This window comes from Garra rufa, chromosome 25, assembly GCF_049309525.1.
Source record: "Garra rufa chromosome 25, GarRuf1.0, whole genome shotgun sequence".
In the NCBI taxonomy this organism is placed as follows: Eukaryota; Metazoa; Chordata; class Actinopteri; order Cypriniformes; family Cyprinidae; genus Garra; species Garra rufa.
In genome coordinates, this window is record NC_133385.1 from 23,971,289 (window position 1) to 23,987,999 (window position 16,711).

Here is a 16,711-nt window from a genome sequence, read left to right on the forward strand (position 1 = left end):
AAACACTAAAAACAAAACAAAGAAATTTGTGGGACCTGAAGGACTTTTCTGAAGAACAGTGAGAAGTTTAACTGTTCAGGACAAACAAGGGACTCAACTACCACTAAACAACAAAAAACAAAACAAAACAAAACAAACAAACAAACAAACAAAAAAACACAGCTGTGGATCATTCAGGTAACAACACAGTATTAAGAATCAAGTGTATGTAAACTTTTGAACAGGAGTCATTTTTATAAATTCAACTATTATTTTATCTTGTGGACTATATGGAAATGTCTTTTATGTGAAATATCATATTCAGGTCAGAACTAAATAAAGAAAACAACATGCAATCTATAAGATCCCTCTTTTCTTGGTTAAATAAAGATTACTTGCACTATCAGAAAAATAAAGAAAGGGGGATAACCAAATCCAATTCTATTTTATTTTATTTTTACAATAACAATGTAATCAATATTCTATTTATTAAAGCCAAGTAATTTAGTGTTTTTAAGCATTTTACATTTCAAGGCAGTAACAATTTAAACAATAGATTTTATTTGTGAACTTACGTTCATTTATTCTTTATAATAGGTAACTTTTAACTTTTTTTTTTTTCCATCTACGTTTCATCAGTCATCAAAGCTCTGTAAATATTGGTCACAGAAATTTCACCAAGCTGATTACTTACTAAAAATTCCTACAGATCATGTTTTTATGCCATTTTACGTCTTATTTTGACTTAACAGAGTGGTTAAATCTTAATGTGTGAGTTATTTACTTACTTATTTTCATGAACACAAGAGGCGGGACATAGAGCATGAACCAATCACAGCCGCACACAACCAGTCGTATCCAATCATATCACGATGTAGAGGTGATACTTTCTCGCATTCATTCTCAATTACCTCCTATTAAACTCACCGCATGCTTTATGTGGTCTGTTAAAACTCAATGGGCTCAGGGGAGGTGAGAGAGACATGGAGTCTCGCTGTAACTGCTGGACAATGCTTCTTTAGAAAAACAAGTGATTTATACACTATACTATACATTTTTTTCTCATCCAATATTTTGAGGAGGCACCTCCTCTCTTGCCTCCTCAGAGGAAATGCCCCTGATATAGATGTTTTTTTGTGATGGAGCCACTGAAAACACTGGCAGGTGTTCTAGACTTTCATTTATGAACAACAACAACAAAAAAAAAATCCAAACCTTCGATCTGGGCGTATTCGGTCAGCTGGGAGTAATTGATGAGCGCAGCTTTTTCCAGGCACTTCTGAACTATCTTACGCATCTCTTCAGGTGGCACCGCCGTGGTGATGTCTTTCATCAGAACCTAAGAAATGACTTCTTTATTACACTTTAGGTTATTCTATCACAAGCTGTTACACATGTAAGATGCAAAGCATGCACAGTTAATTGGCAGACACTCACCCTTTCCAGAAGAGAGAGCGTGGCTTTAAGAGCCCCCTCCGGTCGCCCGAAGGGGAAACAGTACCTACGAGCAAGAAGACAAAGGTAAAACTCGAGTGGTAATTAACTGACGGCTTACAAAGAAAGAACACCGAGCATAAGCTGAAGGAGTCAGTCGCAAACCGCTGTTTCTCAGCTATCATGGGACAATAATTACATCTCTTAAATAGAGATGTTTTCCAAAGCCTGTCGAGGAGGGACAGGTGTCAGCGTGCGTACGGACAAAGCCAGACGGGATGAATGAAGGCCAAAGGGAAGTGCTTCTCATGGTGGCCTCACACCACAGGTGTGAAAGTGCCCCCCGAATGGCCCTCAACATTTTTTTCTTGCGTGCGGGGCAAGAGGCACACTTACCAAGTGACTCAACAAGCTCTAATCAGCTTGGGTTGGGGACCGCGCTTAATCCCCGGCACGCCCCGCACTGACCTTGTCCATTTGCATAATCCAAGATGTTGTTCGTATCTTTTGTTTGAGTGGTTTTAGCTGGTTATTAGGCGTCCCTGCAAACGCAAGACTAAAACCCTCTTTACTAGTGTTTCCAGTGCTCTGCAGGAGGGCCAGCGGGAGGTCGGTTCAAAACGAGGACCCGTGAGGAGGAGGTGTGGTAAACAAGTAAACCGAGTTGTTATACAGTGGTTTTTAACTGGTTTGGCTTCAGGAACCAGTTATTACATTGTTATTACATTGTCATTACAAGATTGATGGTTTAAAACGATGCTTAAAGGAATAATTCACCCACAAATGAACATCTGCTGGCATCACAGATGTAGATGAGTTTGTTCATCAGCCATTTACCAATGGATCCACTGCAGTGAATGGGTGCCGTCAGAATGAGAGTCCAAACAGCTGATAAAAACAACATTAATTCACCAGTAATCCACATGACTCCAGTTCATGAATTAACACCTTGTGAAGTGAAACGATGCATGTTTGTAAGAAACAAACCCATAGTTAAGATGTTTTTTTTACTTTAAACCATTGATTCTAACTAAAATACTAATCCATAATCCATAATAACGCTTCCTCCAGTGAAAAAGTCCATACAATGTTGTTTTTTTTAAATCAAAACCAACAAACAAATCTGTTTTTGCTTGTAAATGGTGCTTGATCTGTGCATATTTCTCTCCTTATTCAGTCAAAATGACATTTTCACTGGAGAAAGTAATATTATTGATAGTGGTTTGAAGTAAAAACTTTGTATGGTCGTGTGGATTGTTTATGGATTATTGTGATGTTCTTACCAGCTTTTTAGACTCTCATTCTTATGCCACCCGTTTACTGCAGATGATCCATTGTTGAGCAAGCGACGTAATGCTAAATTATGAGGACTCATAAGGAGGAGGTGTGGTAAACGAGCAAACTGAGATGTTATACAGTGGTTTTTAACTAGTTTGGCTTTAGGAACCAGTTATTACATTGTTATTACATCTTCATTACAAGACTGATGGTTAAAACAATGTCTAAAGAAAAAATACACCCACAAATGAACATTTGCTTAAAATGTAGTCACACTCAAGGCATTTAAGATGTAGATGAGCTTGCTCATCAGAACAGATTTGAAGAAATTTAGCCATTTTGATCGTCTGCAGTGAATGGGTGCTGTCAGAGAGTCCAAACAGCTGATAAAAACACCACAATAATCCACAAGTAATCCACACGACTCCAGTTTATCAAATAACGCCTTGTGAAGTGAAAAGATATATGTTTGTAAGAAACAAATCCATTGTTAAGATGTTTTTAACTTTAAATAATTGGCCAAAATACTAGTCCATGATCCATAATAAATCTTTGTCCAGTGAAAAAGTCCATCCAATTTTGTTTTCTCAAATCAAAACCCACAAACATATTTGTTTAGATCTGTTTCAAACCATTTTCACTTGTAATTGGTTATTTATCTGTGCATATTTCTCTTCTTTTTCAGACAAAATGACATCACTGGAGAAAGTTATATTATTGATAGCGGTTTGAATTAAAAAAGTCGTAATGACTGTCTTTTTTACTATAAACTCACAGCTTTTTGCTTTACGAGATGTTTACTGATGGACTGGAGTCGTGTGGATTACTTGTGGATTATTGTGAAGTTTTATCAGCTGTTCAGTCTCTGAAATAGGAGAGAAATAAGCCCATATCAAGTACCATTTACAAGCAAAAACAGTCAAAAACTGCTCTGAACAAATATGTTTGTGGGTTTTGATTTGAGGAAACAACATTGGATGGACTTTTTCACTGGAGGAAGCGTTAATATGGATTATGGACTAGTATTTTGGTCAGAATTGATAGTTTAAAGTTTAAAAAACACCTTGACAAAATTAATTTGTTTCTTACAAACATGCAGTTTTCACTTCAAAGGCATTAATTGATGAACTGGAGTCATGTGGATTACTTGTGGATTATTGTGATGTTTTTATCAGCTGTTTGAACTCTTCTGACGGCACCCAAACTATCAATTCTGACCAAAATACAAGTCCATAATCCATATTAACGCTTCCTCCAGTGAAAAAGTCCATCCAATGTTGTTTCCTCAAATCAAAACCCACAAACATATTTTTTCAGAGCAGTTTTTGACTGTTTTTGCTTGTAAATGGTGCTTGATATGTGCTTATTTCCCTCCTATTTCAGACAAAAAGATGTTTTCCATGGAGAAAGTAATATTACTGATAGCAATTTGAAGTAAAAACGTCACAGTAACTGTCTTCTTTATTATAAATGTACAGCTTTCAGTTGCATGAGATGTTAACTGATGGACTGGAGTTGTGTGGATTGCTTGTGGATTATTGTGATGTTTTTAACAACTGTTTAGACTCTCCTTCTGACGGCACCCATTCACTGCAGATGATCCATTGTTAAGCATGTGATGTAATGCTAAATTATGAGGACCCATAATGAGGAGGTGTGGAAAACGAGCAAACCGAGATGTTATACATTGGTTTTTAACTGGTTTGGCTTCAGGAACCAGTTATTACATTGTTATTACATTGTAATTACAAGACTGATGGTTTAAAACAATGCCTAAATGAATAATTCATTATGTTTTTTTACTTTAAACCATAGATTCTGACCATAATACTAGTCCATAATCCATAATAACGCTTGTTTAGATCTGATTTGAACTGTTTTCACTTGTAAATGTTGCTCAATCTGTGCACATTTTTCTCCTAATTCAGACAAAAAACTTTTTCACTGGGCAAAGCGGTATTATTTATGGAGGGCTCATATTTTAGTCCAAAACAGCAGTATAAGCTGTTAATTGATGGACTGGAGTTGTGTGGATTACTTGTGGATAATTGTGATGTTTTTATCAGCTGTTTCATTCTGACGGCACCCATTCACTGCAGAGGATCCATTGGTGAGCTAGTGATGAAATGCTAAATTTCTCCAAATTTGCTTTGATGAAGAAATGGCCCAAGATTTCAGTAAAGTTTCATTTTTGGGTGAACTATTCCTTGTCTGAAGCGGATGCGGGAGGTTGTTTTACCTGAAATGTGTGATCTGCTTTTCTAGTAAAGTCAGCACTCTGCTCCTGATCTCCTCAAACTCCTCCTTCTCCTGTTCTGTCACGGTGCCCATGCCATCCGGTCTGCCAAAACAACAAGGAAACATTCAGTGTTGTGTTTTTTTCTTTACAGCACCTGTTCATTAATTCCAACTGCCCTTGAATCCTGTGCTTCAGCCTCATAATCAAAAGATTTCTCAAAGAAAACTGTCAAGTTTCACAAATATTCCAGCAGAACTGAACAATGCTGCGACTTACATTCAAGGGTTTCACAATCCAAAACCCTTAAATAAAAGAATATCAAAATAAATGTATCCTTTGTGAATCGCATTAAGGTAATGCAAGATGGGAAGCATTAGGAAATAAATCTGAAAAAGTATGTATATGATTTTTAATCATATTTTATTCATTTTTTTATTATTTAATATGATACTGAGTATGACCCTGGACCACAAAACCAGTCGCTGGGGTATATTTGTAGCAATAGCCAACAATACATTGTATGGGTCAAAATGATTGATTTTTCTCTTATGCCAATTAGGATATTACATAAAAATCATGTTCCATGAAGATATTTTGTAAATTTCCTACCATATATATATTTTAAAAACTTAATTTTTGATTAGTGATATGCATGGTTAAGAACTTCATTTGGACAACTTTAAAGGCGATTTTCTCAATATTTTAATGTTTTTGCACCCTCAGATTCCAGACTTTCAAATAGTTGTATCTCGGTCAAATAGTGCCCTATCAAACCAAACAAATACATCAATGGAAAACTTGTTTATTTATTTATTTTTATGCTTTCAGATGATGTATAAATGTCAATTTTATTTAAACTGACCCTTATGACTGGTTTTGTGGTGCAGGGTCACATATATAATTAAAAAAAAAAATTAAAGACAAATTATTTAACAATTAATTAAAAAATATTATTAAATAATATATATAAAAAAAGATTTAATAATGATATTGAGAAATGTAATATTTTGACTTCTTATTTGAATTTATTTTGAACATATTTCAAATCTTCTAAATGTTATTATATCTCAATCAAACTGCAGTTGGGTTATTTTGATATAAAGTAAAAATAACTCAATAATACAGCTAACTAACACGATACAACACAATAAAAACATAATAACATCATAAAAAACATGCAAATAAACTCTTCATATATATTCATAATAAACAAAAAATAAAAACAATTTTAAACTTTAAGAAACTTTTTAGATATTTCTTAGATATTTTATTTTGAATAAAACAAAAATTGTGTTTATTCAATAATATTAGTGTCACGTATCTGGTCTATCTCATCATGAACTCTTGCACACACATTCTGGACTGCAATCCCCATAAGCCACTGCACCAATCACTGCACACAGCTGCTCCTTGTTTCCCACTGAACTGATTGCTGCATACACCTGTTTCACATTTACCCACATGCATTTAAGCCACTCACACACACAGCCACCTTGCGAAGTCTTATTGTTCCTATGGTCGTAATTCTAAGCGTTTATCTCTGTGTTGGATTATCTGTGTATGACTCTGGACTGTGTACCCCGTTGACGATTCCTGCTTCCTGCCATTGCGACCATTGCCTGTCTATCGAACTGTTTCCCGGATTACCTACGTTGTTCCTGTTTTCTGGTGATTACTCCTGCCTGTCGACATTTCTCAATAAATGCTGCAATTGGATCCGCACGTCTCAGTCTGACTCCCTGTGACAATTAGTTTATTAAAAAATAAAAGACAAATTATTCAACACCTAATTAAATAAAACACAATTAAATAAGATTGACTAAAATTAATCAAATAATAATAATCAAATAATACTAAAAAATCTAATAAATTGACTATTTTGAATGATCTAATATTCTAAATGTTATATTTATTTTATTTGCAGTTTCAGTCTTTCAAAATCTGATTATATTCAAAATAAATAAAAATTATTTTATTAAAAATATTTTGAGACTTCTAGAAAACTTTTTATTTGAATAATGCAATAAAGAATTATTTTTTCACAATTGTGTTTATTCATTTATATTATCAAGATGTTTATCCGACAATTTATTCAACACCTAATTAAATAAAATTCTAAATTAAAAAAAAATCAAATAATGTTGAAAAATTGAATAACTAATCTAAATTGACTATTTTGAATGACCTTTTTTCTAATATTCTAAAAATGATTGAAAATCAGATTACAAAATCTGATTATATTCATAATAAATAAAAATTATTTTATTAAAAAACTTTTTATTTGAATAATGTAATTTTTTATTTTAAATTGTTTATTTGTTAATATTTGTTTGAATAATGTTAAATATATATGATTATCAAGATGATCAAGACAATGTATTCAACAACTAATTCAATTAAATTATAAATTAAATTATAAAAATCAAATAATGTTGAAAAATTTAATAAATTGACTTTAATTTTAAACTAACTTCTTGCTAATCTTCTAAATGTTATATATATTTTATTTTGAATGGATTTTAATAACTTGCCGTCTCAAATATATATATTTAATTACATTTTTAACATCAGAAAATATTGAAAATCAGATTACAAAATCGGATTATATTCAGAATAAATAAAATTTATTTAATTAAAAATAACTTGAGACTTCTAGAAAACTTGAATAATGCAATAATCAGATTTTTTCCCCCAAAATTGTTTATTTAATAATATTTGTTTTAATAATGTTAAATATATACGATTATCAATATCAAAATGTTATACATTATTTTGAATGCATTTATTTTAATAATTTGCCGTCTCAAATATATATTTTAATTTAATGTTTAACATGTTTAACATCAGAAAATATTGAAAATCAGATTACAAAATCTGATTATGTTCATAATACATAAAATTTATTTTATTACAAATAATTGAGACATCTAGAAAACTTTTTGTTTGAATAATGCAATTTGAATTTTTTTCTAAATTCTGTTTATTCAATAATATTTGTTTGAACAAACTTCTTATTGCTAACCTTCTAAATGTTATACATATTTAATTTTGAGCGCATTTATTTGAATAATTTGCAGTCTATCTATCTATCTATCTATCTATCTATCTATCTATCTATCTATCTATCTATCTATCTATCTATCTATCTATCTATCTATCTATCTATCTATCTATCTATCTCTCTCTTCTATGTTTCTCTATCACATTATCTCCATATCTCTTTCTTTCTCTCTCTTTCTCTCCATATTTTTAAATATATATATGTATAATATACACATGTGAAATATAATGGTCACAGATTTAAACTAAAATAGCTTCTCTCAGTACCGCGTAACTACAACAATCAAATGTAGCCAGCATATGTTCAGCCACTAAGCACTGCACAATTGCACTTTAAGAGCTAAAGTAATCATTGTGAAGTTCAACAATGGGCAGTTTAGTTAGAAGCCATTGTGCCTCGCTATCCAAACCCTGCACACTTTCTGAATGGCGCAGCTTAGCCCTGTAGAGAAAGCTCTTTCCTTACACGCAGAGGTAAAGGCAACTTGTAAACCTGTCTGTTCTTCAAATCCCTCTCTCCATTAAATGAAATCCGCCTTTTCTTTTTGACAAGAGCCAGCTAATCCCAGCAGAACACAAAGAGGGGGTGTGAAGAGCGGCAGAAGACGTGCATGTATGTGCGAGAGGGGGGGAGAAAGAGAGCGAGAGAGAGATCAGCGCCTGGAAAAGAAAAGAAAAAATCTCCTTTTTGCATTATGGTAAAGGCTAAGGAGTGTATAAACTCAACATCGACCCTTTAATCTCGGTGTCTTTGTCTGCCGTTCTGTGTAGGCTCATTAGTTCTGAAGGAAGGCCTCTTAGTTTAACTGCTTCTAACAAGAGGCCTGGGAATTGAACTGTTAGCACGAGGGAGAATCGCTCTATAGCATCGAGTCCATCCTCGTTTAGGGCTCCCAGTACATCGGCAGACCCGCGACTAGCAGAGCCTTGCGACTTCAGTCAGTAATTAAGTCTCTCACAATTCACACATCCTCCCATTGACTTGACTAATGCTAAACGAATCCTTCAAACCTTGAAACACATCCAATTCTACCTTACGTAACGCTGCATTATTAGTGGTGTTTGCTAAGGAAGGCATCACTTTTGCTGTCATTATTCAGGGATTTACAGTTAGGACGGCCTGCTGGAAAGGAGCCAGGGTGAGAGAGTTTGGGGGCTGCTTGATTGAACGTCACTGTGTGTTACATTTGTTGATCGTGTGCATAGATGAAGTTTTGTCCAAACTGCATGGATGACTTCTTCTAACTAATTTAAAATAAAATGTTATATTTTATTATACTACATTATAATATAATAATAATAATAATAATAATAATAATAATAATATATTACAACTACCACAAATAACTATTATGAAACATATAAATTAGAAATATTAAAATAACCATTTAAAAATAAATGTAAAAATAACGTAAAAATATTGAATATAATTTAAAAATATAACATTCAAAATATGGAAATAAATATTAAAATTAAAATCTGTTATATTGCAAAAGTAAAAGCATATTCTTTGTAAAATAATATAATAAATACATATATGTGTGATGCAAAATGTATAATGAAAACAGTGGAAATATTACAATAAACTTTAAATGTAAAAACATAAATATAAATATTTATAAAAAAACGGAAATACTTGAAAAGAATTACTAAAAATACACTTAAAAATAAATAAAGAAAAAACAGAAATATTGAAAAAAACATTAAACAATGAATGTAGAAACATTTATAAACATTGTTTATACATTCATTAAAAAAGAAAATAAAGAAAAAATTAAAAATAAGATAATGATAGAAGTAATAAAATAAACAATAAATAATACATGTAAAAATAACATTTAAAATATTGAAACATTTAAAAAATGTAAAATACAAACTTTAAAATATGAAAATAAATATTAAATTAAAATAAAATAAAAGGTAGAATTATAATACATTTCAAACAAGTGTACACAAAAATTAAATAATACAAATTATTAGATTTGGAAATATAAATATTTATCATTTAGTAAAAAACTTTAAAAAATAATAAAAATAAATAATAAAGAAAAAAGAAAATTAGATAATGACACAAAATAGAATGTAAAGATAAATGTAAAGAAACATGAAAATGTTTAATATAAAAAAGACTTACTATATTTTAAAATAAAATATATTAAATATTATGAAAATAATATTCAACTTAAAATCAGTTATTATATTTTATAATATTGTTATTATATTATTATATTTATCATTTATTTAAAAAAATGTTAAAAACTTGAAAAAATAAAGAAAAAAATAAGTTAGATAATGACAAATTTAAAATTGAAGTCATAAAATAAACAATAAATAATAAATGTAAAATAACATTTAAAATATTTGCAGTACAAATGCAATTAAAATACAAAATTTTAAAATATGAAAAGAAATATCAACCTAATAGATTAAAAAAACTGACAAAAAATAACTAATAAAAATTATTTTTTGTAAATATAAATATTTATAATTTAGTAAAAAAGTACAAAAAAACTTGAAAATAAAACTTAAAATCAGTTTTTATATTTAATAATATTGTTATTATATTATTATACTAAATGTAAAAAAACATTTAAAATATTTTAATATATAAAAATATTTAATATACTTGAAAATAAAATATATTAAATATTATGAAAATAATATTAAACTTAAAATCAGTTATTCTATTTTATAATATTGTTATTATATTATTATATTATAAAAGTAAATGCAAAGGTAAACACCAGTTATTTTATAATGTCATTATTATATCGCAAAATAAATGCACATTCTTTGTTTAAAAAACATTACAAATACATTTATGTATAATGCAAAACGTATAATGAAAAATAGTAGAAATATTAAAATAAACTTTAAAAGAAAATAAGAAGTATTTGCTTTTGTAAATTTAAATATTTTTCATTTTGTAAAAACAAAAAAATACTTAATACTTAATACTTTAAATACTTAAAAAATAATAAATAATACAAAACTACCTGAAAATAAGTACATAAAAATAAATAAATTACATAAAACTTTAAAATGAATCTAAAATAATATACATTTTAATAAAAAATATTAGCCTAAAATAACTTGACTCATATATAAATACGAATATTGTAAAATAAATTTTAAAGTACTGCCTAAAAATCTATTGTTATTATTTACTAATTATTTGATAAATGTTTTAAAAATAAGAACTAAAATAAAAAAAACTATAATATTATTTAGTATTATTTATATAATGATATATTAAAAATAATGATTTTTTCCTCATTTAAATCAATTTTTCATACTGTGTGTATATATGTTTTAATGTATATATTTTACTAAATTATAAATATTTATAACTATACTATAAATACTGCCTAAAATCTGTTGTTCTTTATTATTTACTGATTATTTGATAAATGTGTTTTAAAAATAAGAACTGAAATCAACTAAAAATGAATAACAGAAATATTTCTAAAACATATTTTAAAAATATTTTATATACAAATAATGATTTTTATCCATTTAAATCCATTACATACTGTGCATGTATAATTTTTAACATTTACATATTTTACTAAATTATAAATATTTATAATATAAATATTTATAAAATGTATCTCTGATAAGTTTATACACATATAAATATAAATACTGTAAAACAATTGTAAAAGCATTTAAAATTTTAATTTTAAAAACTGCTTAGACATCTGTTGTTCTTCAATTTTTACTGATTATTTAATAAATATGTTAATAAATAAAAACTAAACTAAAATAAAATAAATGAATAAAATAAATAAGACTATTATAAGAATATAAGAAGTATTTGCTTTTGTAAATATAAATATTTTTAATTTTGTAAAAAAAAAAAAACTTTAAATACTTAAAAAAAAAAAAATACAAAACTACCTGAAAATAAATAAATAAAAAATACATAAATAAATTACATAAAACTATAAAACGAATCTAAAAAAATAGAATTTTTTATAGAAAAAAAAAAATGCTAGCCTAAAATAACTTGACCCAGTAAGCAACTACCCAGTTTTCAGATGATCAAACACCACATTTCCTATAGAAAATGTAAAAATGTAGTTGTTGCTATTTACATGGTTTTAATAAGTTGCTTTGGTATGCAAAACCACAAAAACGATGCAAAACCAGTCAAACAGTAAGGGATGCAATATCAACAAGCTCCAAAATGCTTGTAAAATCTTGCAAAAGGTTCCCTCCACCTCATGCAGCAATGGCCTGGTGGGACGCGGGTGCAGTTTGGCAGCCTATTGGGGGTCCGACTTATTGTTTGCGCGTGATGAAGCGAACGTGTTTGAAACAAGTGAAACGTTGACCCATCCGGGGCCAGTAAACGAGGGTTAAACTACGGCAAGAGTCTCGGGAAAGTCAGGCCGTGCCGAACCGTCCAGGAAGATGGTTGTGAGATTCAAAGCTGTGTGTTACAAATGAAAACGACACACTCCATCCTCCATGACAGATGGGTTGGTGTGTATCGAGACAGAAGTGTGCCGCTCCGGATGTTTGTCATGTTTACAGTGAGTAAGTGAGTGTGCCGACTGGTAAATACTCTTGTCACGCGGGGCAGCCAAGCATGATGGACAGGCGAGAGCGGGGCTGGAGCAAGACTGACAGGTGAGAAAGAGGTTAGGGTGTGATTACTGTCACTCTGAGCGAGGGCTCGTCGCTGTCACTCCTTCCTGGCCAGTTCATCTCACACATGAAGCCGCACCTGTCCGTTTCCTCTCGCGTACTTGCTTCTCGCTCTCAAGCCTCGTCGAGCTCAGGGTGCATCTGTCAGTCAGACGCAGGCGACGCTGACTGAAATGTGCCACGAGGATGAATGTCTGCACTGACAAACATGTCTGAAACAAGTCTCGGAACACACACCCTTCACCGCTCATAAACCGCACCAAGCTGAATGCTGGGAAGACATTTACAGAATCAATGGTTTAGTTTCATGTCACTATTGAGCACAATAGCAGTTATTTCTCAGTGAAATGCAAATGTCAGTTTATTAGTTAAACTTCACTACCCATAATTCTGAAAAGTGGTCCACCAATCAGAGAAGTTGCTGTTAGTATAGAAACCAAAATTATGGCAAAAGATCAGAGTTGTCTGTATCATTATTGTATAAATATACATGTATTTTTCACTAAATATTATAACTTGAAGTATAAATATTTATAAAAATGGTCATTTATTATTGAATGTTAATAGTTCTATTTAGTATAAACACACACATATCATTTTTTTATTATACATAATTATTTATTAAATTATATAATAAGCATATATAAATATATTATAAACATTATAAAATATTTTTTTAAATACACACACACACACACACACACACACACACACACACACACACATACATACATATACATATATATATATATATATATATATATATATATATATATATATATATATATATATATATATATATATATATATATAAATATTGTAAAATTAATTTTCAAATACTGCCTAAAAATCTGTTGTTCTTTATTTCCTGACTATATGATAAATGTTTGATAAATGTTCTAACAATAAGAAGTAAATTTTTTTAAAAATAATTATGAATAATTTAATTATTTATAAAACCTATTTGAACAATATTTTATATATAAATAATGATTTGTTTTTTAATTTAAATTCATCATTTTGCATTGCATGTGTATATACACATTTTAAAATGCATATTTGACTACATTATGAATATCTAAATCTATCTATCCATCGTTGTTATTTACTAATTATTTGATAAATATGTTTTAAAAATAAGAACTAAAATAAAATAAAAATGAATAATACAATTATTTACAAAATTATAATTTTTTTTAAATAATGATTTTCCCCATTTAAATCTATTTTTCATACTGTGTGTATATATACATTTTATGTACATATTTTACTAAATTATAAATATTTATACTAATATTATTATTTATACTAATATTAATATTATATATAAATAAGGATTTGTTTTTTCATACTGTGTGTATATATAATTTTTAAAATCTATATTTTATTAAATTATAAATATTTATAATATATAAATATTTATAAAAATCTATCTCTGATTAGTATATACATATATAAATACTGTAAAATAAATTGTAAAAACATTTAAAAATTTGATTAAAAAATAGAAATCTGTTCTTTAATTTTGACATATATAATAATTTTGACATATATAATATAATAATAAGTTTATACATATATAAACTTGCAATTCTGAGAAAAAAAGTAAAAACTGTGAGATATAAAATTTAATATCTGAGAGAAAAAGGAAAAACTGCGAGATATAAACGTGGGTGAGGAGGAGGAAACAAAAAATAAAAATTGCGAATTGCAAGATGTAAAAAATTCAGTCAGAGCTGCGCAATATAAACTCAAGAATTGTAAACAGCGAGTTTAAAATAGCAAATAGTGAGTTAAAAAGTTGCAATTATCTTTTTCAAATTCTGTTGCAGACAAATTTTCATTTTTTTAAATATAAAAAACCCACTTATTTATTTGCAAGGTATTTGCGATTTTTAAAATCTCTTTAAAAACATATGTGAGAAAACAAGTAAAAAAAAAAAAAAAAGTCGCAATTATCTTTTTTTGCATTCTTTTGCAAAAAAAGTCCTTGTTTTTTTAATATAAAAACAACTTATTAACTTATTTATTTGCAAAGTATTTGCAATTTTTTTTTTATCTCAGTTCAGACTGAGTCAGAATTATATAATACAAACTCACAGTTTATATTTAAAAATAGCAGAAAACAAATGCAATTCTGAAGGAAAAGCCAAAACTGTGAGTTATAAATTCACATGAGTGAGAAAAAAAGTCAGAATTGTGAGGAAAAGTAGTCACTTCCCATGGAGGAAACAGGAAACAAAAATTAAATTGTGAGATGTAAGATCAGAATTGCGCAATTCAGAGAAAGAAAGTCAGAACTGCGCTATATAAACTCAGAATTGCAAACAGTGAGTTAAAAACAGTGAATAGTGAGTTAAAAAGTTGCAATTATAATTTTTTTTGTATTCTGTGGCAGAAACAGATTTACGTTTTTTTTAATATAGAAACAATTTATTAATTTATTTATCTGCAAGGTATTTGCAATTTTTTTTTAATCTCAGTTCAGACTTTTTTTTTGCAATTCTGAGTCAAAATTAAATTATATAATATGAACACACAGTTTATATTTAAAATGGCAAAAAAAATAAAAAATAAAAAAATAAAAAATGCAATTCTGAGAGGAAAAGCCAAAACTGTGAATTATAAATTCACATGAGTGGGAAAAAAGTCAGAATTGTGAGGGGAAAAAGTCACTTCCCGTGGATGAAACAAAAATTTAAAAAAGCTAATTGTGAGATGTAAGTTCAGAATTGTGAGGAAGAAAAAAGTATTCACATCAAGTCAGAACTGCATGATATTAACGAACTGCGAGTTAAAAATTGTGAATAGTGAGTTAAAAAGTCGCAATTATTGTTTTTTTTTATTCTGTGGCAGAAACAAATCTTAACTTATTAATTTATTTAGCTGCAAGGTTTTATTTTTTTTTTTATCTCAGTTCAGACTATTGTTTTTACAATTTTGAGTCAAAATTACATAATATAAAGTCGCAGTTTATATTTAGAAATAGCAAAGAAACTGCTAAAAATAGTAAATAGTAAGTGAAAATGTCAGTTATCTTTTTTCATATTTTTAAATAAAAAAATTACTTATAATTTATTTATTTGCAAGGTATTTGCATTTTTTTTAATCTCAGTTCAGACAATTTTTTTCACAATTGTGAGTCAGAATTACATAATACAAACCCACAGTATATATTTAAAAATAGCATAATACAAACTCAATTGCAATGGAAAAGGCAAAGCTGTGAGTTATAAACTCACATGTGTGAGAAAAAAAGTTACAATTGTGAGGAAAAAAAGTCACTTTCCGTGGAGGAAACAAAAAGTAAAAAATTGCGAATTGTGAGATGTTAGTTCAGAATTGTGAAAAAGAAAAATTTATTTGCATTTTTTCTATAATTCGAAGGAAAAAAGTCACTGCTGCACGATAATAACTGCGAACAGCGTTAAAAATTGTGAATAGTGAGTTAAAAAGTCACAATTATCTTTTTTTGTATTCTGTGTCAGAAACAAACTTCCATATATATTTTTTTGTGCTTTTTCTCTTTCTAACTTCTGCATTTTACCCTATATATTTTCCCATGAACACTCTCTGTGGGTTTCACAGCTGAACTGTCATTATTTAAATGGAACCTCCTCCAACAAAAAGCTACTCATGCCAATTTTCCTCATTTGTAACTGGTGATTAGCTAGAGAGGCTAATCATTACTGTTCCTAATTGACTAAATAAGCCATCAAAGAGAGGGAGCACATCCGTGTGTATTTAACATCTAAAAAGTCAATTGATGGGTGATTCGAGGTAAGTGGAAAACGAACAGCTTTCGCTATACGCTAAACACAAAGGACTTCGCCAACAAGTGGACAATGGACATTGCTCATACCTCGAGCCACATTCAGTCCTCTCATTGCTAATGTAAGCGTATTTCTGTCAAACCGTCAATAATTCACACAATCAATTACAGAAAACAAGCCTGGTTTACATGAAAATCTGATCCTTGGAGACCTTATGAAAGAGAAATTATTAAAATGTAGAAGCAGCACAAATGGACTCCTTAATTACGGTTTAATTGCTTTGCGTTTTGAGATA

General features: G+C 29.2%; 1 protein-coding gene across 1 annotated transcript in view; it reads right to left on the reverse strand.

Moving 5' to 3' along the window:
• Nucleotides 1–16,711, reverse strand: part of cadps2 (Ca++-dependent secretion activator 2) — a 132,141-nt gene that overhangs the window by 42,311 nt on the left and 73,119 nt on the right. The window contains exons 11-16 of the mRNA XM_073831643.1: nucleotides 16,506–16,549; nucleotides 12,709–12,811; nucleotides 12,437–12,618; nucleotides 4,931–5,032; nucleotides 1,417–1,480; nucleotides 1,195–1,318 (exon numbers count right to left, since the gene is read on the reverse strand). Coding sequence (XP_073687744.1) covers nucleotides 1,195–1,318; nucleotides 1,417–1,480; nucleotides 4,931–5,032; nucleotides 12,437–12,618; nucleotides 12,709–12,811; nucleotides 16,506–16,549 — 619 coding nt within the window. The remainder of the gene's footprint in view (nucleotides 1–1,194; nucleotides 1,319–1,416; nucleotides 1,481–4,930; nucleotides 5,033–12,436; nucleotides 12,619–12,708; nucleotides 12,812–16,505; nucleotides 16,550–16,711) is intronic.